We start from the raw sequence: 27,601 nt of genomic DNA on the forward strand, positions 1-27,601 counted from the left end.
CAATCCGGGTATGTTGAGTGCTGTACAAAACGTGTCCAATGAGAAGCCGTACTGTGAGCCACGTGACACTGCGGACGCGCAGGCAGAGTGGCTGTTTTCTTGTGTTGTTCTTGGTTGTGCTGCGCCTTCAACTGTTGAGTTTCTGTCACCCTTACAACCCCAGCTAACAAACATGATGCCAAGTGTCCCAGAAATTGTAAGTGAGATTTGTATTTTCAGAAAATAGTTCAAAGATAGTAGTGTGCATTCTCGAGTTCAAAGATAGTAGTGTGCATTCACTTTCTGTGATGCGCGTACTATTTCTCCACGCTAACAGGCTAATGTTAGCTAAGTAAGTTAGTGATTTATTAGTAACAAACCAATAAAGCTATAAGGCCTGGTGTGTAAAAATGCCAAAAAGTCACTTATCAACGTAATTATAATACATTAAATTCAGTTTCTAATAATAGCTCAGCACGTAATACCTCGTTATTATTGGAACAGCACACCGGCTACTTAATTCTATTTCTATGTTAACATATTTTTACCAATGAAATACTGTTATACCTGATTCTCGAAAGCCTGAAGTCTGTTAGAGATCTAATTGATATATCAACTCAATTCTATCAGATCACACCAATGGTATTTGTAGCAGTTGTAGTTGCCCTTGGAAACTAACCCCTATGCAGACACAACGCAAGATCAGAATGCATACACCCATCATCTCTGCTCATTAATTATTATTATTTTCTCAGGCATGCCGTCCAGATCTTTTGTAATAAGGATGTACAAGGAACATCACTGAGAAATAATGGAGGAATTTCTGAGCACGCTTCGTGATCATGATGTCAGGTACATGGTATAATTCAAATTCTGTGCAATCCACATATTAAAAAAGTGCCTTGTGTTATACATTTAGTAATAATGTAGTAGGCATACAGCATCCACTATTTGCAGTACTTGGGTTTACACTTTCCCTCCTGCCGTTCATCCCCTCAGCTCTGTCCTGTCATCCTGCGAGCCGGAATTACAGGAGCTGATGCGGCAGATTGACATCATGGTGGGGCACAAGCGGCGTGAATGGGAGGCAGAGGTTCAAGCCATGGAGCTGCGTCTGCAGAATACGCTGGATGAACTCCAGTCAGCCAGAGCTCTGCTCGACAAGAGGAGCTCAGAGGTATTGTGTTGTCTCTTGTTCACCTTCACATGTTCACACTTTCATTTGGAGTGTCAAACTGCTGTAAGAAGCAAATTTGTTACATTTAAAGAGAGTTATAAGTCAACTGTCTGTTGGCTGATCCGTGATTAATACTGTAGTGAGATATGAGATAAAGCATTTTCCAGACTGCATTCTTGAGAACAAGTTCAATACAATTAACTGTAATATGAGGCCACAGGATCTTCTTAAGGACTAAACTTATTGTGATGGTTTTGTTTTGCACTTTTCATGGTAAGATCTCTTTGTAAATGTAATGGCTCAGCAAAATCACATGATCTGCCTTCACCCCTGGCAGACGCTTAGGGTGAGGGAGGTGATGATGTCCCTGCTGGAGCTCCAGGATGGTGGTTTCCAAATGTTGAAGTTGGTAGTGGAAAAAGGGTTACAGCAGGTGAAATGCATGAAGGCGTGGGTCTTCCTGCATGACTAGACTAGACTAGGCTGAATGCTTCTGTTTGCGCATTGCTATGAACATTAACTATGTGAAATATAAGATAGGTGAGGAGGACATTTGTTGGTAAAGCTACACCGATGGTTTTGATTGCCTCTAAACTGCTATGTCAATATTTCTTGCATAGGTTTCTATGATCACATATCCTCATCTTGACACATTTTGGTTTTAGGTTTTAGGACAACTTTGATAAAGTTTTGATCCACTTCAAATGTTGACTACTGTATATTGTTTAGGTATTGTTTTCTTTGTTTTAATTGTTTTTTTTTATTAGATCAACTATACATGACATATCAGAATAACTGACTGAATATTAGATTAAAATGCAGACAATTACATGCTTTTAATATTGTCTTAAACGAACCTAATATCATATTAAATTGCCAAATTATATATCACATTAAATTATTAAAATAATATTAATGTTATTAATAGTTAATTACTTAATGGGTCTAAAATGTAAATGTAATTATTCCAGAAGTCTGATATCATGTTGAAAATATGTGCTTCAATATCTAATTACAAATGAACATCTGAAATGAACATTATGACATAAAATAAATAAAAGAATAAGACCATTAAGAAAGATTATGATTATATATATCATGTTGATCATGACACCATGACTGTGATATATGGAAAAGCAGTATTCAGATTTTTTATTTTTAAAGGTATTAATTTCTTTATTTTCATTGTTAGATTTAGTAGATGTGGCATATCAGTATAACTGACTAATAAATGCATTAGATTAAAATGTAGATACATGCATGTTGCCTTAAATTTTATGATGTTATATAAATTCATTCAGTAATATTATATCTCATATTATTAAAATGTAATTTCTGCATGGGTTTCAAAAGTCTGATATGTTGAAATGTTTTGTGTTAATATCAAATAAACAAAGATTTGGAAAATCTGACATAAACATTATGACATAAAATAAATATATAATAAGACTATATTTTTAGCTCATTGATCAAATTAAATTTGTGATAGTGACTATGTGAGTTGAGTTTGCTGTCATCAAAAAATGGGCTATACCAAATACCACATGATGTTAATATTAATTTTTAAATTTGTCTTTTGGACTAAAATTATTAAGATGATAATGTGATTATGAAAAATCTTTTAATTCAGGAAAAAAAATCAAAATATTTTGACATGTGATCTCAGACGTTTGGATCGCCATGCTTCTTGACTGCATCATGCAAATATAATAGTCATTGTCTGTCTATGTTGTAAAGAGATTACGTTCCACGAGGTGTCATGTTTGAGCTGCATTTCAGACTGGCTCTGATAAGCATGATCTTATGTTCTCCAGATCCGAGTGCTGGGGAAACGGCTAGATGAGATGCAAGCTGGAAAACAAGAGCTGGTCGTAAAGTATGAAGAACAGCTGCAGCATGTAAAAGATGAAGTATGATTAGCTTTTTTTATTATTTTTTTAGCAGCAGTGCTGTATATATTATTGTTATACTCGTAGTATTTATCTCAAACACACTGTAGGATGTGATTTTATTCCTTGTCATGCGCTTGTCACTACAACTTTTTTTTTCAGTATAGTTAACAACTAACTCCTCTCAACAGTTGTCTAAATTGAAACACAGCTATGAAAAGCTACAGCGTAAGAATCTGAAGGAGGCACGAGAAGGAGCTCTGAGCAGAGAGGAGGACAGGACTGAGCTGTCCTGCCTCAAAAGCAAGTTGGAGGTACAGAGACTGGCTAGAAATAAAGTGGACTTCATTTTTGTTGATAAAATATTGTTTAATCATTTTAGTTCAGATATTTTTTTAGTTCGTTGAACATTTATTTCTGTAAATGCAGGAGTTTCGTCAGCATTCAGCCGATTGGGAACAGCAAAGACTGCAGTATCAGAGACAAGTGACTTCACTGGAGGAGCAAAGGAAGAACCTGGCTGAACAGTTTGCACTCATCAAGGTGACCCTCTCCTTTATTTTTTAATGGAACAGTGTAATGGCCCTTTAGAATTTTTTTTTTTTATATTTATAAGCTTTAAATATTTGTATATCAGATATGATACTGTAGACTTTATGTGGTTAATATTGTTTTATTCCAGGATTGATAACTGAATTAAGCATGCCATTTTAATAAAGCTGTGGTTAAAGTAGCTCATACATAGCTTTGAGCTCACCACTATTTTTTCAAGGAGTTGTATTTTAATATTAATATGTGAGAAATTGTGCGTGTCTCAGTCTCAGGGTGTAGGTCGGACACAGGAGCAGGGGGAACTGCAACGGCTGCGCTCTCAGCTGCAGAGGGCTCAGGACGGCCTACATACACAAGAACTGGAACTGGAGAGACTTCGGCTGCTTCAGGATGAGCTGGGAGACTCCATCAAGGAACAGCAGGTCAGCTGCCCCGCTGCAGCTCTCATACAGGGACAGGTAGATCCAGATCCACAAGAATAGTAGAGGTAGAGATGGACTTTGGAACATAGTGCAGAGTGTGGTGTTTAGAACATTTAGAACACTGTGTGGTGTGGCATAAGAAACAAAAGGAAGAGGAGGGATATGCTGCCTTCATATCCTCCTGGGGAGTTCCTATCTGAGATCTTTAAGGGGTAGTTCACCCAAAAATTATTTTCATTGTTTTATTCATTTTCATGATGTCACAAAACCAATCTTTTGTTCATTTTCAGAACACAAATGAAAATACTTTTAAATATTCACTCACCATTTTTGTCCATCCATTGAGAGTCCATGAAAACAAAAATGTAAAGCTTCAAAAAGTACATAAAGGCACTGTAAAAGCGATTCATATGAATCAAAGAGTTTAGTCTTCTGAAGAGATATGTTCACTCTATGTGATAAACATATTTAATTTAGGCTTCTATTCACATATAAACATTGATCTACGCACATATATAGAGCACAACAAATATGGTCAATAGAAGTTCAAAAACTTGCTTCCTTAAAGCACAAGAACTAATGTTTACCATATTTCAATGCTTATATGCTGTTCAATGTTTAAATAAAAGCCTAAATTAAAAGCCTCATCATCCAATAAAGCAATCATGTTTCTTTAGAGGACTTGGATTAAACTGCTCAATACATATGGATTACTTATCCTTGTCTTTATCCACTTTTTGAAGCCTAAACAATTGAATAATTAATCAGGTTGATACTGTCCACAGTTTTCCAGTTAACAGTTGAAGGGAAAGGTTATTCCTGGGTAATCTTCAATTTTTGTTTTTTTCTCACACAAAATATAAATTCAGACTTCAGTTAAATAAGTAATATAGTGCACAATTTGTATGAATCGCTTCTTTTTTGCTTTTCATTTTATATTTTGAAAGCTCATCTTAATAATATAATTATTCCAACATGACTGTAAGGCAGCATTAGGTGCTGGTTTAATAGCTGAAGCATTAATAGCTGAGCAAAGCACTAAATTCTATTTTTTAACAAAATGTAAATAATTGAATAATGGTAACGCTATTCTCTGCAGGTTTTGAGTGAAGAGCGAGAGGAGCTGAAGGCCACACTGGACGCTCAGGATCAGTTTGTACGTAGTACAGGAATCCAGCAGCAGCAGTTACGGCGGGAAGTAACCCGACTTAACCAAACTCTGCAAGCAAAAGAGCAAGTCATTAGGTATATTATCATCTGACTTTCAATATTGTCTTCTTACATACACAGAAATATTATTGTAGGATTTATCATTTAACAACAGTCCAAAAGTAACTTGCTAGCTAGGTATCAATGTCAGTATGCAACCATGCTTTACAAATCACTTATCTCTTTGTATAGGTCTCTAGAGGAATGTTTAGCATCACACGGTTTGTCTCCAAACTTGGCCTCCCTTAGACGAGATCTGGAGAAAGTCACAGCCATGTTGAACAGTTCCCAGACTTGTGAGAATCACCTGAAAGCTGAGGTCAACAGACTTCAAGACAAGTGAGATGTTTTTGAAATATCTCTTCATGAAAATATACAGCAGCAACTAAGAATAGAAAGCTTATTCTGGAATATAAACCTTGAACTCTATTTTGTTTTGTCAGGTTGGAGCGCATGAGAAAGCATAAAGCCGATATGAGCAGACGAGAAAATGAGTGGAAACAGATGGAGGAGGAACATGCTCGCTGTACGGCTGAAATCAAACGTGTATGCACAATAAGCAATATGTTTTTACAGTTTAAGGTTTAATGTATTATCAGTGTGCAGTTGACCAGCTTTATTTATTTGAACACACTGAACTGTCTCATTGACAATGAGAGTTATTAGATTTATCACAAATCTATGTACAAATTACTGATGACCATGTTGGGTCAAATTGAACTCTTTTTGTCCATAGTTACGTGCAGAGCTGGAAAGGGCCGAACAGACTCGTTGTGGGGAGTTGGAGGGAATGAGGAAGGAGGTGTCTCATTTAACCAGCGAACTTCATCAGCGTGACATCACCATTGCCACGCTCACTGGCTCTGCCTCTAGTATTGAGCGACAGTTACGGGCAGAAGTGGAGCGAGCAGAGCGGCGGGCATCAGAATTCAAGGTTCACCAAAACACACTCATAATCTGTCCAGATTGGTAACACCAAAAACCTACTATTTCTCACCCAATACGAAGAAGCCTGTTGAGAAGTATTGGTTTATTAAATCATGAATAAACTGAATGGGCTGTTATGTTGGTTTTTGTAGGTGACACAGGTCCAGCTTGAAACTCTAAAGCTTGAGAATCAGCATCTAAATGATCTTCTTGAGAGAGTCGAGTCAAGATCACCTAAGGTTTCTTCATTCTTTTGCTCAGTAAACCTTCATTTTACTTTAAATGTGCACATTTAAATAATGTTCAGGGCTAAATAAACAGCATTTGCATTAACATCATTTGAACAGTTATTGGTCCCTCAGTTTGTAACAACAGTTGTTCTCAACCTTTTTGACTCAAAGGCCTCCTACTGTCCAGTATTCAAAGGCCCTGGGATTTCTGCTATTATAATGAATATACTGCTTGTTTTCAAACAGCTTGTTTCATTAACAGATCTGACGGTGTCAGCACATTAAATTAATTAACCATAATTAATTAAAACTCCATGATTTTTGAAGTTTCAAGAACTGTATGTTAATTAATAAAAATAAAATTTTTATTTAAAGACTTTTTAGACATGGGGCCCTTGAAGGTTTGCTAAATTCCCTTGGCTGTTTTAGGCAGCTGAGTTTATGATTGTTGAACTTGGACAGTGTACTTTGTACATAATTGTGTCGGACTGTGTCTTGGTGCTATTAATTTGAATCAGTTGCATGATTGTGTATTTTAACCTTTAACAATTCCTTGCTTCATAGACTTATTATAATAATTGTTTTGTTACTTTTTACAAACTGAGGGATGAATTTATGATGCAAGGCAGATTATTTGTTTTTATTTGTATTTCTTCAGTTTTGCATTCTTTCATTGCTCATCACATTTTCTCTTTGTTTGTCTGTTAGAGGGGTGACGGAGAGCTTGCGAGTCTTAGAAACAGCTACGTGTCATCTCTGAACAGTTTGGAGGAGGAGAACAGGCAGCTGAGGCTGGAAATCACTGAGCTGCGAGCTCGCATGGAGGCCAACAACCAGACCTGGCAGGACAAGTACGAGAGAGTGTTACTACAAAATCAGAACAAGAATGCTCAGAACAGGTACATGTTACTAAAACATAACAAAGGTCTTCTTAACACATACTGTGACAATTTGAGATTCTGTAAACAGAAAGTTTTAGGATTTGGAAAAAACTATGATTTTTCACAATTTCATGACACTCCTTAATTATGGCATTGGACACACTCCTTAAGTGTGGCATTGACCATGTGAACACTTTGTACAAAAATTCAGGTTTCCTTGCTTCATTTGATAGCGACAAGTTACTAGAATGCATGTTCAATAAGATGTTTTTGCATTCATTTGATCAAAAATACAGTAAAACAGTAACACTGTGAAATATTATTACAGTTTAAAATGGCTGTTTTCTTTTTAACATATTATAAAATGTAATTTATTATTTGTAAATGCAAAGCTATATTTTCAGCAGCCATTTTCATTCTTCAGTGTCGCATGATTCTTCAAAAAGCAATGTAAAATGCTGATCAAGAAACTTTTTTTTTATTATCACTGCTGAAAACAGTTGTGCTGCTTTTTTTTCCAGAATTCTATGATCAATAGACAGTTGAACAGCATTTATATAAAAAAAAAAAAACACAAAACATTTGTAAAACATTTGTTACAAAACATTTAAAATGTTATATAAATGTCTTTGCTTTTGATCAGTTTAATGCAAAATGTAATATGCATAATGCAAAAACAAAATTACTGTACCCAAACTTTTGAGTGGTAGTGTATGTAAGTGCATTATGTTATTGTGTTATGTGCTGTCATAGATCTGATGAGGATGTACAGCGCAGACACCAGGAGGAGCTGCAGGCCATGGAGACTCGGATGCAGGAAAGAGCTTCACACTATGAGGATCAAATACAGACGCTCCTCAAACAGCTTGAGAATCTGTCACGAACTTCCCCTCGTCGCCCTGATGGCCAATCACTAGAGAACAGGATGGCTGTGTCCCCGGCCCACTCTTCTGCATCGTCAGCCTCATCTTCATCTTCAAGCCGTAAAGCCCACAGAATGGCAGCTCTTCTTAGTGCGGCGGTTAATGGAGAGGAAGCTCAAGCTTCCAGCTCGGTAGACAACTTTCTGCATTTGGTCAGTAATAGAGATATGGGTCAGTGTCTCCATCTGTTCATTTAAAAAAATATCAGGGTGATACAACTGTCTTAGTATCACAATGAAGAAAAAAACACAAAAGTTATTTGTCAAACTTTTTATTTTATTTGTTAGGGGAAAAAAATTGTTTAACAAACTTACTCGTATTAAAAAGACATTCCAAACTAGTGTCATGTGTTGCAATCAACATGCAATAAAAAAAAATACAGCAGGCCTTCATGACTCTGTTTAGATCAAAACGTCAATTAAAATGAGATAATTTAATGGTTTAATAAAAAGGTAAAGTTAATTCAGCTTGTAAAACACCATGTGGTTAATTCATGAAAATTCATGATCTTTATTTAAAATAAAATAAAACTTTAGTTAATTTAGAAGACCTTGGGACATGTTTTAAACATTTTGTGGACACTGTTATTTGCCATTGACCCATATACACAATATACACCAAATGGGCACCAAGAATGGATATACTATAAATAATACTTGAGTAGAATTCTGTTGCTTTTGATGCACTGCTTTTATAAGAATGCATGTCAATCGTAGCATTGCACAACAGCCTTAATGGTCATTTCCTCCCTCTTCCTCCAGGACTCCGCTGGATCTCCAAATGGCTCAGTGACTACACGGTTTCTGGAGGAGGAAACGCTAATGTCTCAAAAGCTGCTTCAGAGACTGGATGCCCACATTCAGAGCATGAAGCAGGAAAACGCCAGCACAGTCTCCAAATACCTTACCAAGGACGGCAGCCCCCAAAACGGCCACTGAGTGCCTTGATCTGAACTTGCAGAGATATGTACAGGTGATGACCTATCTGTATGGCCATTTCTATTTGAGAAGAGGAATGTGTTTTGGCAACTAGTCAGAATTCATATAATCTGCAACATGATTGGACAAGATCAGTGCAGCAAAAATGACACCAAAGCAGTGCCAAACAACTTTTGTCCCAAAAGTGCTGAATACCTCCATGATTATTGCACTAGTGAAGGAATGACCACATATACACTCCCTATTCCCTTGACCTTCGACCTTCCACCGCCATCATATTTTTGAGTTCATATACATCCGTACTGTTTTGCTGTGCTTTTTTTTCTAATTTTCCTTATGTAGTCAATATTTATGTACAGTGTAACCTAACATATATAAAAAAACATCTTTTTTGTAAACCTACTGACATGGTTGTGAAGAGTGTGTGTTTTAAGGGTTGAATTAAAAGAGCTTGTTTTCATAGCTGTGTTTGTTATGGGAGTGGATGAGTTTGTGTGAATGGTTTAATTTCCTCATCACTTTGTGCTTCAGGGAAAAGGCTGTTTGGACATGTGATGGGATCAGATACATTCTCTGGGGTCATATCCTTTAACAGTGTTGCACAGCAGAGATGTAAAGTTGACGTCAACCATACAAGCTTTCTCTCAAGTCTCCACCTATGTTTAGTGGCCTGTCACAGCTTGCTTTAATGATTTAGTACAGTTTCACCCCAAGAATGCACAGATTGTGCCAGGCCTGACGGTTTACAGCACACACACACACATTCACACTCACAAGCACAAACTACAGCAACGCACACGTTCAACATGAGAAAGCTCATGGAATGTTAGTGTCATCCATGTGGGATTCTGCACATGGAATTAGCCAAAGGCTGTTATTGAGCACACTCATATATTACCAACGGAGTGATACTGAGTGGGAGACATGTGCTCCCTCGCTTTGAGAAATGGGGGGAATAGGAATATCCTAAATCTAATTTGTTTTGGAATGTGTCTCTTTTTTTCTCTCTCGATCCTTCTTCCCTTCCTCAGATTAGCAAGTGCTGGAAATATGTTTTGCCGGGCTCCGATCCAGCGTTTTGTGATCGGAATTCCGTAACCCTGGATACCAGGCCTGCAAAGCTCAACAAACAGCACTGAGGAATTTGGCAATGTGGACGTTTACTCTTTTGCTTGCAGAGGAAAAGCATTTTTGATTGCAAGGATCTTATGACAGATTAATCAATGCTTGACTTGCTTAATGGTTGAACTGTAGCCAAGAATGCACCTGATAATTTTGTTTTGAACAGTTAAAACTTGCTTTAAAAGGTCAAAACTTTTGTGCAGAATGGGCTTTTTGTAAGATGAAAATCAGTCATAAAGCTCCTTGAAAGTCTAGCTTCAAACCTAAAGGCATAGTTCAACCCAAAATGTAAATTGTTATCCTTTACTCATTTACACTTAATTCTCCTCATGTTCTCTAATTCTGTAAATATTTCCTCTTTTCTGTGGAACATATTTAAAAAAAAATAAAAAATAAATCTTTTTTTTTTTTTTTTGTCCATGCAGTGAAAGTCAATGGAGTTCAATGTTGTTTGGACCCTTGACGTTCTGCAGGTTTTGAACGATGTGACGGTGAGTAAATTATATTTTTACCTTTACAACTCAGAGGAGGGCGCAATCATGATTCCCAATTTATTTACTCACTCGGATTTTCATCATCTTGTTCTGTACATTTGTAATGAATATTTGTGAAAAATGAAAGAAATTGATAAAACAGTAACCCTTTATTTTACAGTGTTTTGTTATACATGTTACTTGTATACATATATAGGCTAATAACGGTAAATTATACGTAATTAAAAACAATTAATATTAATTAGTACATTTTTATTACATAAAAAATACCGTAAAAAAAAGTATAACCGATAAAATAATTATTTACAAAAACATAGTTTTACAATGGACCTCAATCAAAAATGTCACCTGTCAAACAAAATAGTAGGAGACAGAGTTTTATTTTATTTTATTTATTTTTATCAGGAGGCACATTAGTGAAGTTGTTTTGTTTTTTTTTTGTCTTAAAATAATACTTTAAAACTGACGTTTGTAGCCCAGCAGGCTTGTTATAGTTTTAATCTCTTTTGTTCTTTACCACGAGACCATAATAGTGGCTTTGATCCAATGTGAAGAGGATGTTTCAGTTATAATTCATGGCACCAGGTGACTTGTGCTTCTATACAGTTTTTTAAATAACATGAACACTAACATTTTCCATTGACCACTTCCAAAATCACACAGTCTCACAGCAAACACACACACAGAAACTGGCTTGAGGTAAACAAGCATCCACAGTGCACTTTATTAGTGCACAAAACACACATTAACGTCTCAAATGGCATTTTAAAGTGTGAAATAGTTTTGTTTTTAACATTAACATTTCATTTGAGTAATTGTGGCTTTGTTAGAACATGAGGTTATCTTGTGTTAAAGGCATAGTTCACTCAAAAATGAAAGTTCTGTCTTTATTTACTCACGCTCATTTCATTCCAAACCTGTGTAACTGTTTCTTCTACATAACACAAAAGAAGATATTTTATAAGTTCTAGCCCATGCAATGAAAATGGAATTTAAAAAAACAAAAAATGAAGGAGAAATACCCTGGTGAAAAAACAACAATAGAACCATTACAAACATTACAAACCATCAACTTTTAACCATTAAAACTATTTAAAAATGTTTTTGTAGTGTTTTGAGACATATTCCATTAGGATTTATTGGTTTTAACAAGCCACCAATAGAAGGTGCAATGCAATTCATTATAACCAGTAAAACCCTTACCAATTTTGTGATGGTGTCTATTGTTTGTTTGTTTTTCAGCAGGGTACATACAACTTTGGAACGACATGAAGGTGAATAGATTTTTGGCCGAACGATCCCTTTACTGCAGCATATTTCACCAACCATTATTAATCATGTTTGTGAAGAGCAGTGTGTATGAAACGATGCTCTGTTGTGCAATGCGATAGAGATGCCATGCATATTCCAACCAATTGCATGTCCCACTAAGCTATGAGATCAGTTGAAGTCATGTGGCCTTAGAGGCAGAAGTATCACAAACATGACCTGACCCTCAGCAAGAAAATGTTCCACTACGTAGCTCCCAATAGAAAAACGTGCGCAAATGTGAGGTGTAACCATACGCTTGTGAAACTGCAGAGGTAAAGTCGTGGCTGGCCTTTAAAATGCACACAGCATCATGCCAGAGAAGCTTTTGTTATGGTGGTAGAACTGCAGCTTGCAGCATCTCCACTTGAAGTGCTTAGAACTGTGACGTCTTTATCTCATGCCTGAATGTAGCTTGCTTGCATATCTGAGCTTCTAATGTGACTCTAACAGGTGTATGTATTGTATCTTTACACATACATCACATTCCATGCATTTAGAGTAATAAATAGCTTCCTAAAAAGAGTGAAATGACATTTCTGGCTGTGCAGGAATTGGAGTTACATTTTAACTGCAGACATAAGGATCACAGCAGTATAACCATGTATTGTAAGCTGTTTTGTACAGCAAATGAAATGGGGTGACCAATGACCATACATCCTCTTTTTCCTGAACATGTCCTGGCTAGGATTTTTAATTTGCCTAAACTGTCCGTGCTTTGGCTTTGTTTTCCTATTGTTTTCCACTTGCTAATGGTAATGACTACTGAAAAGTAGTTTGGCCAATAGCATGCAGGCATCGCATATAATCAACCAATGATGGCGCGCGAGAAGATGGGATTAACAGAGGATGGTCAAAGCAATGCAAACATGGGTACATATAGCATTTGAGGACTGTAGAGAGCATGCGCTGTAAACAAGTAATTATTATTAACTAACTTCCACAGATTACATTCACTCAATTTCTCTCTTCAAAGTGTTACTTGAATTGTTATTTTTTTTAGTTGGATTAGACCATTAGCATTTGGTCATCAAAAATGTGGTGCAGCGCTTGAAAGTAGTCCCCAGCTCAGTAGCCTATGATATAGCTGGGGACCTCTTTCAGGCGCTACGTCATATCATTGCGCCTGCTGCACCTATGGTACGGCAGCAAAGTTCCTTGATTATTACGCCGGAATGAGAGTATAGTTCCTAGCCATATCTGCCTAGAAAATCTAAATTTTTAATTTTCCGTCGGTCTTAGTACACAATGTAACTACAGAAGTGTCAAGTTTTAAATAGGAAAATTATCGAAACTCTTTGGTCATTTTTGATGACCAAATGCTAATGGTCTAATCCGATTCAATGATCTATGCTAAAATAAGATAAAAGTGCTACCGCCAGACACGGAGATCGGCTGAATGGATTCAAAAACTGTAAAACTCAACTGTTTAACTCTTGGGGAGTTGTAAAATGAGCCTATTTCCAAAAAAAGTGGAGTGTTCCTTTAAAGGGGTAGTTCACCCAAAAATTAAAACTTGCTGTTAATTTACTTAATCTCAGGCCATCCAATATGTAGGTGAATTTTTTCTTCGGTAGAACAGTGAAGGTTTTTTTTTTTTTTGGGTGAAACCGTTGTCTTTGGCAATTCATAAACTGCCCCACTATGGCTGAGTCAAAAAACATATACAGACAAGACCAGAATAATACCAGTGTTTTATATTGAGGTCTTATGAAGTGGAACGATCAGTCTGTGCAAGAAACAGAAGATTATTTACAACATTATTATCTTGAATCCACAGCCTGGGTAAACAATTCTCAGCATTCTCAGGAAGATAAAGCCAAAACCCTGACATTTTGGGTCATTTAATAATCCCGGTGAGCACATGTCTGGGAAAAAGAGGACTTATGGTCACCCTAAATGAATAACATTGTTACAGTCCATTATGGTGTGTGCTTGAGCTTGTATAATTTTCTATGGGGTATGTTATACAGTCATTTTTAACCATTTGAGTGTGCTGTTACAGCCATATTGACTGATAACCTTTGACCTTTACCCATAATAAAGAGTGCCCCTATTACCCATAATAGGGCCCATCATTATGCCCCTATTACCCATAATAGGTGTATGTTCACTACTGTGTGCACACTTGGATGGGTTAAATGCAGAGCACAAATTCCGAGTATGGGTCACCATACCTGGCCACACACCACTTCCCCTTTAATTCTCATTTCCTTATGTTGTCTACTGTCTTTCATTCATAGAGATCCATACAGAAATTAAATAAATGATTAATAATAATTATAATAATTGCATTAAAAAGTACATTAATGCATAAAGAATATGGATAAAACTAGGCCTAAATTAATAAATACGATAAGAAAATATAATAGAAATTAATTGTATAAATATAAAAGAATGTATGCATTATTATAAGAGTTGTGTAAATTTGAATGCTTTTTTTGTTAATTATCGAAGAGCTTAATATACAAACAATAAAGATGTACATTTGCAAGCTAATGTATGCACATGTATACTTTTTATCACTCCTACAAACACCTCAGATACTGATAAAATCTGTAGTACTTTCTACTCCGGTAGAGATAACATTTTATTACAGTATATTCACTGATAAGTTCAACAACTGTTATACTCAAAGTTGCTTTTTACAAAATAATAATTTAAAAAATACATATAAATAACGTGAATGATTATATGGTGTTTTGAAGTTGTAAGAAAACATTAACATGGCACAAAATTAACATGTTTTATATTTTATCATATTTGTTATTTTAATACTTCCTTTGCCATTTAATATTTTACACACTGAAGGGTTTATCCATTCCAAAGAAATAATAAAATGACTAGTCTTTCATAAGTGAAATTGTTTCATTTGTCTCTTTGGTAGTGCACTTCCTCCTAAAATACATGTGCATGAATAGAATAAAGCAGTTTCACTATTCCTTGTTTGCTTTGGTTCTTGGAAATAACCTTCCAAGTTCAACAATTGCTAGCAAAAGTGCAATTCTTTCTTCCTTTTTCTCTTCAGGAAACATCTGTTGCTTTTGAAACCCTTTGCATATAGCCGCTCTCAGATAGCTTGCATTCCTTGACGAGATAAGAGGAGTAAGAGACACTTTCCCACGATTGCTATTGCTGTCTGTACAGCGCTTACGCCTTTATCTCACATTCCAGAGCCTGGCGAAAACCTCTGGGGGGCAGCGTGCCTCACTTCCAGCCCACAGTCTGTGTGTTTGTGTACATGATTGTGCATGGAGGAGCTCATTGTTCATCTCTGTCATGAACAGGGAATAAAGGCCTGGCTGCCAAGAGCTCACATCAGACCTCTCCAGACACCCTCAGGATTCTCTGAATGTCTCACAGACAGATGTGGGGTGGGTTTTATCAGCATAATTCAGTGTGTGAGGAACAATGCCAGAGATCCTCCGCACAAGTAGCTTGCTTATGAGCACCCCCATTCAAGCATTAATTTGCCATGGTCAATTAATCCTAGACTAGTCTCCTTTGCCCTGAATATTGCAATATATTCCTTATCAGTTTGTCTATGGGGAAGTTATTCAGCACTGACTGCTCACCCTTATCTGGGTTCAACGTGTAACAGAGATAGTAAATCTATTCTATTACACATTTCACGAAGCAGTCAATGGACAAAGCCATCAACTGTTTTAGCCACATTTAAATCATGCCTATTTAGCATTCATTTAGCCTGTTCCTATTTTGGTCCCATCCATGGTGATATGGAGCCACCTTCTGACCCTGGTTTGAAGCTTGCCGCCACTTTCTTATACAGCAGCCAGATGGAAACATTTATGCAACTGGTCAGCTATCTGATCAAAGTTCAGTGGAAACAGGCCATGGCTTGTGTATCTGTGTTGCAGTGTTTGAGGTAGGAAGAAACTAGGTTATTTTGGCGCCTTCGCATAATGAATATGGCAGTGAGATAGGTATGTGTGGGACCAGGGGTATCATGCAACTTTGCTTTATTTATTTGAAAGTTGTTCATTTAAGCTATAAGGGGCCATGTATTCAATTACTGATTAAATATATTTGTATAACTTAAACTTGTAATCAAATTATAATTGAACTTGACAGACAGTGATCATTATGCTTTCTGTACTTTTCATTATATGGAAAAGAGAAGCCTATATTTGCCATTTCGAAAAAAAAAGTAATCCTACCCAACACCACATAAAATACCAAAATATTTTTTCTGTAGTTTGTTTTGAGGTCATGTGCAGTTGTGCATGGATTTAGCGTTCCACATACAGTATTCTGTAACTTGAAAGCAATTTTTGTAAATAGCAGTTTTTATAGGAGAAAAATGTTGCGTCTATAAACGCAGAGTATATGCACTGCTAAATAATTTATAATCTATAATGTAATAATCTATCCTTTGTATTATTATTATTATTATTATTATTATGCATGACATTTCTGTGTGGGACCTTGGGCAAACTTAAACTTAAAAACCACCACAAATCAGTAGCAGAACAATCCAGATGAATCCAGAAAATGCTATTTCTATTAACTCCGAGATAATTATAAGGCAGGATATTTTCTGTCCTACGTTCTGTTTTTAGGTGGAACTGTCTGATGGAGGCTCACCATAAGCCTGTCATTGTGGCTGGCCATAACCTCTGTTATGTAAAGCTGTATTGTGTCACAGCCTCTTGTGAGGGCAGCATTCAATCCCTGCTCTGCCCATCTCTCAGCTATGCAGCTCTGAGAGCTTATGTAATAGAGTGGACACACACCCCAGGGTGTGCGAGAATGCATTTTGGGTGTAATTCAAGCCATAGACTTGATTTTGTGTGTGTGAGAGACCTTTGCCTTGCTTTTAGGAATGACAAAAGCAGAAAATGAGGATGAGAACACCTTCATTTGTGAATCAATGGCAGCTTTAGGGCCTGAGGTGAAGACAGTCATTCATATTCAAACCTTCTCATAACTGCTGCCTTTCCAGGAAGAAGTCTAACTGGAAATCTGGGGCCTGTTATTTTAGTTTATTGAGTTTTAGTCATATTTTGGTAAATGGCTTTACTGTGAAGTCCAAGAATGTGAATTAGGTGTTTTCAATGCTGAAGATTGTTTACTTTGTTCCAAAGCGGGACTTAAATTGTTACAGTGGTTACATGTCACATGTGAGTAAAACTGTTCACATTTCCAATTGGGCCAAGGTCAACTTGTTCAGGCAATGTCGGACTGATTATTTTGGTGTGGATCTGAGCATGATTCCTATGTATAATAGTGAACCAAACTAAGTTACAAACAAATGCTCCAAATGAGCCAGGTTTGAAAACACCTTTAGTGTATACTCTTTAGTTTAAAACTCTTTAAAATAAAGGAGCTTCACAGTGATGCCATAGAAGAACCATTTTTGGTTCCACAAAGAACCATTCAGTGAAAGCTTCTTTAAATAACCATCTATTTCTTACCTTTTTATAATCCGAAGAACCTTCTTTCGCCACAAAGAACCTTTTGTGAAACAGAAAGGTTCTTCAGATGTTAAAGGTTCTTTATGGAACCATTTAGACAAAAAAGGTTATTCTATGGCATAGTGAAGCACCTTTATTTTTTAAAGTGAAGGAAGTAGAAGTTCAAGGTAATTTTATTTGTATAGCACATCAACAACAGCCACTCGGCTGACTAAAGTGCTTTACAGGAGAGAAAATTATAAAACAAACACAGAAAACAAACCAGATAAAAAGAACCCATTTTAAAATTACAGTATAACAGTAATCAATACACTAAGGCAGTGCTTCCCAAACCTGTCCTGGAGGACCTCCTGCCCTGCACATTTTGTATGTCTCCCTAATCAGGCACACCCAGTTTAGTTCTTGCAGTCTCTACTAACGAGTTGATGAGTGGAATCAGGTGTGTTCGATAAGAGAGACATACAAAAGGTGCAGGGCAGGGGGGGCTCCAGGACAGGTTTGGGAAGCACTGCACTAAGGAAAACAAATACAAACAGACAGGGAAGGGGCCATTCTAATCTCTAAATGCAGGGTAATTAGGAACGAAGGAATAATTTACAGAATGGCTGTTCGTACTTGATAGTCACTTCTAGCCATAGCATTCTAACACCACAAAAGCTCCAGAGCAGAATTTCATAACCCCGAGTAAAAAGCGTGGCTAAACTTTCTACTAAAGTGTGAAATGTTCCTTTATCCAGAGTTAAAAGCAGGTTTTAGAATGATGATAATCAGGGGGTTAAGTGCTGTGCTAAAAGCACTAGAAAAAAAATTCTGGCATCATTTACCAACCCTGACGTCTTGGGACACAAGCAGTTAGCTGGTTCAGGTAAGTTTATTGCAACAATCGAAGGGGAGAGAAAAGGGCTGTGGTGATGAAGCCCAAACCCGGAGCTGGCAATGGGGAATAGACTGAGGTTCACTCGATCTCCACTTGCAGGGTTCGTCGGAGGATCCAGGGATGATTAGCGACCACACACCCACACTGCAGACTTTGGAACAGGGACTCGAAGCACCTGGAGCAGACTCGGAACAGGATCCTAGGAATAGGTAAGTACACACAGGGAATGATTAGCAGAAGTAGCAATAGCGCTAGGTTTAGAGCTCACGTTGAAAGTCCTCTTGTCACAAACGAGACCGGACATCTAGTGCTGGGTGGTGTGTGGCTTTATGCTAGGTGATGATGAGGAACGTGATGCGGGACATGTGAGCGTGATTAGAACTCAGGTGAATGTGATCGTTGTGATTGGGAGGTGGCAGAGCCTGGCATGTCTGTAACATATTGCTTTAATCCTTGTGTGCTGGTGTGTTGCATGAATGTGAAATATTCATCATTCCCAAATTCTTGCACCGCAATAGCTAATGGCCTCTAAGCGATATCAATCTTCTTCATATCAATGTATTTCACAGCCTTTTACTGTAGAGACTTCAACTTCAGGTTTTTGTCAAAATAGACCGTTTTACCTCTTAATAGTTTACATTATTATGCAGTAGTGGCTAAGTGATTCTTATCTGGACCTGCCAACATAAGCTGACATTCATTTTGGCTGTTGAATGCGCTGGATTCTCGTTTGCTTTTTTTCTAGAACTGCAGAGGTGGAGGGGAAGTGTGATTGTGTTTGAGGAATGTGAAATGTGCAGGGAGAGGTGTGTGCCAACTATGGAGGGTCATAACCGAGCCACGTTGTACACACAGGAGTCTGATTTCTCCATACGGTCTTGGTGTACTGCAGATAGGGTCTTACAGGAGGGATTGCCTGTTTACATTCTTTTTTGGAGGATTGATGCAAACTCAAAGATGTTTTGGTTTTGAAGTCCCCTTAAAAATGTGCTGGGGGTAAAAATGTGGATTTGCTTCAGTGTGTGAGAAAAGGACTGATCTAGAATTGTTCTTATTTGGGCCTGTGGTGTAGATTTGGCTCCACAAGGCAGTCAGAGGGTGTTGTGTAAACAACTGGCGATTTTCTCCTCGTGCCAACTTGTTTTCTCTGTATATTGAAGACCTGTTGTCACAGGGTCTGTAGCCCTGTACAGCCCTCAATATATTGAGTTTGAGAATTGAGAAATGTAAATAATTGAACAATAACATCATAGTCTCAATAAATCTTGTGCCGGGACAGGTTGTAATTTAGTAAGTCGTGATTTAGATGTTAATTAATATTTGTAAGTTTACCATTTTTTATTTTTCATTAATTTTTTTTGCGTTTGTTTTATTATTTATATTTTGAGAAAAAATAAAACTAAGGCTTCAGTCAGACTGCAGACAAATGTGGCTTAACTGTCAACATGAAGAGTACTAAACCATATGGAATCTGATTGTTTTGTTTCTGATTTGGCACAAACATTTGGTCTGATTTTCGTATGCGATTTTTCTGTTCACCAATGCTTTAAAATCATTAGATGATGAAGAAAGCAAGTTAAACAGTATTTACGTTTTCTAACAGCCGGTCAGTTTTTTTTTTTTTTTTTTTTTTTTTTGGATTTGAGATGTTTATAAACAATACCAAATACAAGAGTACAGAGACTGCTGTTCACTGTCATTTAGCAAAATCTGCCACCAAGTTGTAGTTTTATGCTACAGCATTGATTATTGGCATGTGACCAGATGCAGGAATATTACTGGTTGGCCAGTTTTCCTCACAATGCGACGGAAAAGAGATTATAACATTTCACTGAAATAAATTCTGTTGCATTTGCAACATGCAAATCTTTGTGTCTGCCTGAACAGATGCATTTAGATGAATGTTTATTAACTGTCTGCACCAAATACTCATCTTAGTGTGAACAGGACTTCAGTCTGAATAGTCATATCAGAATTTGTGCTACTTTTACGTCACTCTTGATTTTCATTCGTCACAATTACGCACTGGCGGAGTCTGACCAAAGATTTTACATACCTGTAGTTCTTTGGTTAATATGGAAGACAGCTGCGAACGTAGTCAGTGGTGGGACAGTGAGATTTAATTCATAAGTGAAGCCATTGAAGCCAAGTTCCATTACATCAGCAATTTGCCCAGCCAACATTGGTTCTCATTTAAGTGTTCAGTTAAAGGCATCATGTTGAGAGTAAAAAAACTCTCAAGCAAATCTCAAAATTGCAGACAAGAGTAATCTTTGTTCAAATAGAATCATCCTTTTGATACACAGTTCAACTAATCTCATTTAAATCCCCTTAAATGCTGTTGCTACAGTAACACAAGAAGTTTGTACATACGTATTATGAAGATGCTTATTTAAGTTGGATACTGCCATGTTACCTATTGAGTAGTATAAGGTTACTATCATCAGAAAAGCAGACTGAGCCATGATCGGCCCTGTTGACCAGAGTTTTATTGCTGACATACCTGGTAGGTGGTCAATCACTGTTGCAGCTGTTATTTTCAAGTTCTTACATTAGGGAGGATACTGTTGCTTATGCTGAATTATAGTTGATGGTCCCCTGAGAGAACAAGGAATGCAAAAAAAAAAAAAAAAAAAAAAACTGGAATAAAAAATACTTCCCTGTTCTGTTTTTGGCCTGTTAATTTCTCCTTCTATACTTATGGTCAGGCCTTCACAGTATCTGCTCTGCAAATTTCTATATTCCTCCATACCACATATATAGAAAACTATTTTGGATAGTTTGAAAATAGTTTTAGCTAGCAATAAGCTCCATTTAACTCATTTAACCTTATTTAATTACAGTTCACAGAACTACACAGATATTCCCCTGCAATCTGGGCTGAAAATGTGCAGTAAAAAGGAAAAAAATGTGTTCAGGATTCATGTTGGTCTACTGATGGGTAAACAAACCAAGAATGTTGCCGATTACTGTGAATCACAAAGCACATCTGCCCTCAGATCTGAGTCGATGCTCATTATTTGCATCGTTATGATGGAAAAGAGGTCAGGGGTGATAGGAGGAGAGCGAGTCCGTTCAGGAGGTCACACACACTCTTATCTCATCCATCTAAAAGCAGGAAATGATAGCACACTCTGTGGATCCACAGGGAGAAATGGAGGCATTTGTGGAATCCAGCACGACAGCAGGAGGCCATACAATAGGAGTGAAAATGTTAATGTGTGCTTACAAGCATGGAGCAAAGCCTGTTAACTCCTACTGAGTTAATGGCCAATCAGATTATCTTTTATTCAGCCCTATTTGATCTTTTATAATGCAGCAACAGATGGGGTCATTTGAATTTATGCAGTGTTTTTCATGCCTTCTTGGTACTTGTGTCCAAATACCATTCACAGTTTTGAAATTCAGAGGGCTCATTGTAAAATAGCAGTGGGGTGAAGCACATTCCTTTGAGGAGACAGAGATGTGTTTTTCATCATATTTGAGGCCCTTCTCCAAAGTTGCCTCATTCCTGACATGTTTTGTTCTCTCTTTCCCTCTGTCTTTGTATCTTTTTTTTCTTCTTCAATTTTAGTGTGCTTTATTTAAATGAAGAAAGCTGTACATTTTTATTGTCATAGCATTTGGAGCATATCTGAGTAAAATGATAAACTGTGCAATGTAAAGTACCAATAACATTACTACACATAAACAAGTGATATTAACAAATATATACAATTTATTAATGTTTTTGATGTTCACCAAGACTGCATCTATCTATTTTATAACAAAACTATTATTTTTATTTAGGTGTACTATATTTTTTTTTTATTACATGTCAATACAGGAAAGCTGTAATATTGTAAAATATTACAATTGAACAACTATTATAGTTTTTATATATATATATATATATATATATATATATATATATATATATATATATATATATTTATTTATTTTCTGCATTCCTTTCTGTCACATGATCTTTCAGAAATCATTCTAACATGCTGATTTGGTGCTCAAGTACTTCATATTTAATACTTAATATTTTCACAGTAGAAAACAGCTGTGCTGCTCAATATTTTGTGAAAACCATGATACATTTTTTAGATGTTTGATTTATAGAAAGTTCAAAAAAAACAAAATTGCAATAGATTTGACTGTCACTTTTGATCAATTTAATGCATGGTTTCTGAATAAAAGTGTAATTTCTTTAAAAAAATAAATGAATTAAATATAATTTTAAAAATGACTTCTAAACTCTTCTAAACTTTTGAACAGTAAAATAACATTTAAGTAACAGTACAGATTAAACTAAGAGAGTAGCAATTAAAAAATTTCAAAAATGTTTTAAATCCCTTTATTGTTATAAGTTAGTACACTAAGCTAAAGACGAAGAATAAGAGTGAATTTGTCAAAAACAGTGATGGAGATTCAGTCTTTATCGTGTCTGATGAGCAGGTGTGAGGATAGTCTTATCTCGTCTGCTCTCATCCGTGTCCTGAGAAAGCTCCAGGCCTGTGCATGACATCAACCGCTCCACTGCACGCCTGACGAGGGCTATCTGCAGGTCAAATGTCCCTCCCGCCTTTACTGATCAACACACACACTTTCATGCGCACAAACAATGGAAGGATGTAACAGGTCCTGCCCTACCATGAGTCTTCTTACCTTACTGGCATTTTGGTTCCCAGTGTACGTGTGTGCGTGTGCACTTTTTAGAAAGTTAAAAATGTACAAAGTTTCCTGTAAGGGTTTGGTGTAGGGCGATAGAAAATACGGCTTGTACAGTATAAAAACCATTACGCCTGAAATGTCCCCACAATTCACAAAAACAAACGTGTGTGTGTGTGTGCATTTGTTGAGGATTTCCTAATTTCGATCACTGACCGCCCATCTGTCTTTCTGGTATGTCATCCTTAGCTCTACTGGCAGTGTGGTGAGGTGGGTCAGTCAGTGCATTCCCGTGGTCAGTAGTAAGATGTTTGTTCAGTTGGCTCATATGTTTTCTCAGGCTGTAACCTATGGCTATGCCGGTTAAAGACTCTTCGGAAAAAGAGGTGGCTTATAAGAGACTAGCAAACCAAAGTACCAAAACTGCAATAATCAAACTTAAAAATGGATCTACCATATAGAAATAGCTTTTTATTTTTGTATGACCTAGATTGCCCATTCTTGCCATGTTCTGTGCTATTGACAGTGTTGGGGAGTAACTAGTTACATGTAACGGAATTACGTAATTTAATTACAAAATAAAAGTAACTGTAATCAGTTACAGTTACTGAGAAAGAATGTTAAGGATTACAATGGGGGTTACATCAGATTTTTTCACACACACTCCCACATACAGATTTAATTGATTTCTTTCATAAATTGCAGTGACTGCTCTAAAATATGAAACACCAATGTTTCAGAAGTTTATAACATGCTTATCCAATAACTCTTATATTTTCTATATGGGTTTATGTATATGCTTTATTTTTTTTAAGATTAACTCTTTTTTTTTCTAAGGCATTGTTAGATCCAGTGTTTCCTGTCATAGCTATGCCAAGATTTGATTTCAAAAACAGTATCATAGCTATTAAATTATTCCTTATGATTTTAAATCTGTACTTAACCTCAGCATGATTTTAAAGTAAGTCTGATTTTGTGGTGGCTGTGCTTCAAAGGGGACATCGGATGCCCATTTTCCACAAGGTGGTATGATTCCCCTTACGAAAAAGAGGTTTATTCAAGTGTGCTATTAGTATACTTCTTTTAAACTAAAAAGAGGAAAGTATACTTTTAGTTTACTTTTTATGTACTTCTCAGAAATATACTTAAAATTACATTTAAGTATACTTAACTTATACTTAGAAAAAGTCTAAATATATTTGAGCTATACATGTGCTCCTAGAATCCGTGTTTTCATTGTTATATGGTAGGGGTCGCTAGTACACATCTTCTGTACAGAATTTCCAAAAAAAAACACAAGTGAAGAAAACAACAGATGCTTCCACATGTAATCTAACACCATCATCAGTCATAAAACAGCATCAAAACTGTGTAACATTATGGAATTAAATGTCGACCAATGAAGAGGTAATAATGACTGTCAAGCTTTGGGGTGTTGATCGGCTCCATCTACATTTTGATTATCATTCTGAATCCAATTCATAGTCTTTTTTCAGCTTTTTGTTCAAAATGTTGTTTATTTCTTTATTTTTTTATTTATGAAACTTACCCACAATCAAGTTTTTTAAAAAAGAATGCATAAAGCTAGAATAAAATGTGTTTGTTTACAAGAAGATACCCTGTTCTTTCTTTTGATGTTTTGTATGTTCAGATATTCAAAATATAATAACAAAATATATACAAATGAATAAATGGGGACATAGCAGTATACTTAAAGTATGATGTAAAGTTCACTTAAAGAAAACTTACGAGTATACTTACAGTATAAAACTACTAAACTAGTAGTTTGAGACTATACTTCAAAGTGTACTAAACATTTTACTACAAGTATTTAATTAGTAAACTATCAGTATACCTATAAGTTCACTTTTAGTATAGTTACAGTACAAGCTAAAAACTTTGATGTAAACTAGTTGTGTAGCTACTCAAAGTTTACTACTGGTATACTTAAAGAATACTTTAAAGTATATTTTATATACTAAAAAGTGGGCCAATTTAGTCCCAAGGAGTATTGAAATAGTACACTTACGAGCATACTACTAGTACACTGATATTTGTATACTTACACGCAGGGCTCTGGACTGGTTCAAGGAACAAAAACGAAAACCGGAAACGAACGAAATTTTGACTGGAACAGAACCGGAAACAGAAACTAAATCAAATTTTATAGTTCCGAACAGAATCGAAATTTTGAAATGGCCATTAACCGGTTAATAACGTTATTTTATCGTTCCATTTAATATTTTAAATTTGCAACCAATCACGAATTCAAGTAGTACAGACTATACAAATGTGATGCTGACGCATCCAGCGAGTGAAATGCCCGCCCGTGCTCAGCTGTGAACCCTAGTCGCAATGGCAATGAATTCTGCTACCATCTGTTTTAATGGAAAATCTGACAGGGTAGCACAAATCGTCAGAACACCGGCGTTAGCGTTTATCCGACGTCAGTGTAAGATGGATTCAACAGATCTTACACACCAGCGGTGCTTCGATGAAAGTAAAAGCCAATAAATAATATTTTAGTAGGCTACATCGAGAATATGGAAACATTTGGATTAGTGCCGAGTGAGAGAGGTAGGCATCAGTTTCACCTTTAATTTGTTTTTGGAATGACGTTTTTATAGCCTATAGGCTATCCTTAAGTTTAGAGGATTTGTTGTGGAGAGAAACTAATTACTGTGTTTATTAGGGATGTGCGGGTCTAGTCGACTAGTCGACTAAACGGTACAGCTCCTATTAGTCGACACTGAAAACAATAGTCGATTACACGAGAGAAAAAAAAAACATTTTATCATTCAAATTACCATCATTTTAACGTTACATTTTAAAACATTAATTAAGTTAAAATAAAACTTTTGAAAAAGAATACATATCAAAATATTTAAATATTTTTAAAAGCATATCTGGGCAGAAACTACATTTTTACCTCAGACCTCTCATCATGCCTCTTCACGTCAGTTGCGGCGAGCTTAGAATGACCACAGGAAAGACCTATGCGTTAGCTTGGAGGCTAGCCAAAGCCAGCAATGTCAATCTTTCATACGTCGCTGCGGTCCGTGATCCCATGCACGCGATCTATTCTTCTAAACGAAGACCCACTTCGGTGGTGCTGCGGGATTTCCAGGCTCTTTTCGAAACTCTCTGCGTGCGTGTGACTTCAGTTCTTGCCGAGCGAGTTTTTTTTGTTTTTTTTTTTCAAGTGCAGAATCGTCTAGTCCAGTCTTTCGGCAGACCACGTTAACAAATGTGCATGGAGTAAGTAAAACTAGCATTCTTTTGTTTTTAGACAATATAGCCAACATGAAGTAAATTTTTTTAAAGCCATTTTAATGCTATTCCTTGATAAACGTTCCTATTTTTTTTTTACTTTTGTTTTTATATGTTGGCTAACTTTATATGAAAATGAAGAATTCTGTCAGTCTATTGATTGATTTTCCATTTCTGCATTGCTCCAGCCGATCTGAATAAATAAGATATGCACCAGTTTATGTTGAGTGTTAGAGTCCTGCAAAATTATTTTTATATTGTAGACATCTATGGATTAGTGATGAAAAAAAAAATCACCGCGCTGGTGGAAACAACAGGAGACCACACGACTGAGAGCAGCTCGATGGTGTTTAGTGTCCCGCAGCAGCAGGTGACTTCAGCGCAGCGGAATAGTTCTGCGTTCAAATGCATGCAATAGGCTAAAGCTTGCTGCAAAACCCCAGCAAACATAACCATGAATGTTTCTGCGGGAAATAGTAAGATGTTTGAACTATTTTCTAATAAACAAATGTTTTCTGAGTCCGTGTTGCAAGGATGAAGTTGCTGATCCTGACTCACCGTCTCCTCATTACACACGCCTTTAGAGAGAAATGCATATTTATTGATTATGATTAAGATTATAATTAAAGAGTTTTTGTTTTAATTTTTTTATTTCGTTAAGTGATCATTTAAAGCTTTCTATAGATATATTTATCATGTCTGTGAGGCATGTATTCGCTCAGCTTCGGTTCATTTTTATGAAGCGCTCCTGTTCAAGACAAGACGGCAGAAAGCACATCATGTTTGTTTTCTTTGTTAAAAGAACTAGCCTACCTTTTGTTGGTATTGTGAGTGGTGCGCACAAATACAAGTAGACCCTTTACAGGTCGGAATGATGTATTATTCTTACCTTTATCAAACAAACAAACAAACAAAAAATGACGGCGTAGGCTATTTTAATTTGTTTCCACTGAAAGCAATGCAAGTGTTTGTGCTGGTGCCTCCATGTCCTGCAGAGCGCGCTTTAGCTTCCACTCTCCGCACAAACTTACATATAGGCTAGCGCACATTATTATTATAGCAGGTTTAATGTTTAAACATTGTTATATACTTGAACTGTTTTATTATATCTATAGATTTTATTTTAGGCAAGTCGTGATGATATGAGAAGGCTAAATTTATCAAACATCGGCTATGATCAGCTCATGCCACTGGCCGCTTGGTCGTTACTTTAAAAAAAAAAAAAGGTATAGGCTATTTAATGAACAAAAATGCTCCCAACGTTTTTCTAAATTAACTTAATAAAAAAACAAAACGAAATATAATAAATTTG

The 27,601-nt window shown here is 36.4% G+C and overlaps 1 protein-coding gene across 6 annotated transcripts; it reads left to right on the top strand.

Annotated features, from left to right (window-relative positions):
* The first annotated feature begins 55 nt into the window (after window positions 1–55).
* Window positions 56–9,606, top strand: cep63 (centrosomal protein 63). Of its 6 annotated transcripts, none has more exons than XM_079431321.1 (15): window positions 56–196; window positions 735–831; window positions 979–1,156; window positions 2,971–3,066; window positions 3,237–3,359; window positions 3,475–3,588; window positions 3,864–4,055; window positions 5,119–5,264; window positions 5,421–5,567; window positions 5,672–5,774; window positions 5,965–6,162; window positions 6,308–6,394; window positions 7,094–7,284; window positions 8,020–8,320; window positions 8,951–9,606. In XM_079431321.1, the coding sequence occupies exons 2-15, from the start codon at window positions 791–793 to the stop codon at window positions 9,125–9,127; spliced, it is 2,094 nt and encodes a 697-aa protein (XP_079287447.1). In that variant the 5' UTR covers window positions 56–196; window positions 735–790; the 3' UTR covers window positions 9,128–9,606. The 6 variants fall into 6 exon arrangements, with proteins under 6 accessions (XP_079287447.1, XP_079287449.1, XP_079287445.1 ...); XM_079431323.1 differs by having other exon boundaries at window positions 63–196; window positions 3,864–4,019; XM_079431319.1 differs by having other exon boundaries at window positions 63–196; window positions 8,020–8,341; window positions 8,951–9,590.
* The last annotated feature ends 17,995 nt before the right edge of the window (window positions 9,607–27,601 follow it).

This window comes from Barbus barbus (assembly GCF_936440315.1).
Source record: "Barbus barbus genome assembly, chromosome: 13".
Lineage (NCBI taxonomy): Eukaryota > Metazoa > Chordata > Actinopteri > Cypriniformes > Cyprinidae > Barbus > Barbus barbus.

What these genes read in the sequence shown, in the direction of transcription:
- cep63 (XM_079431318.1), top strand. Translation starts at nt 791, where the DNA reads ATGGAGGAATTTCTGAGCACGCTTCGTGATCATGATGTCAG. An exon ending in TCGACAAGAGGAGCTCAGAG is followed by an intron (nt 1,157 to 2,970) that starts GTATTGTGTTGT and finishes TATGTTCTCCAG; the next exon opens with ATCCGAGTGCTGGGGAAACG. An exon ending in GGTCAGTAATAGAGATATGG is followed by an intron (nt 8,361 to 8,950) that starts GTCAGTGTCTCC and finishes CTCTTCCTCCAG; the next exon opens with GACTCCGCTGGATCTCCAAA.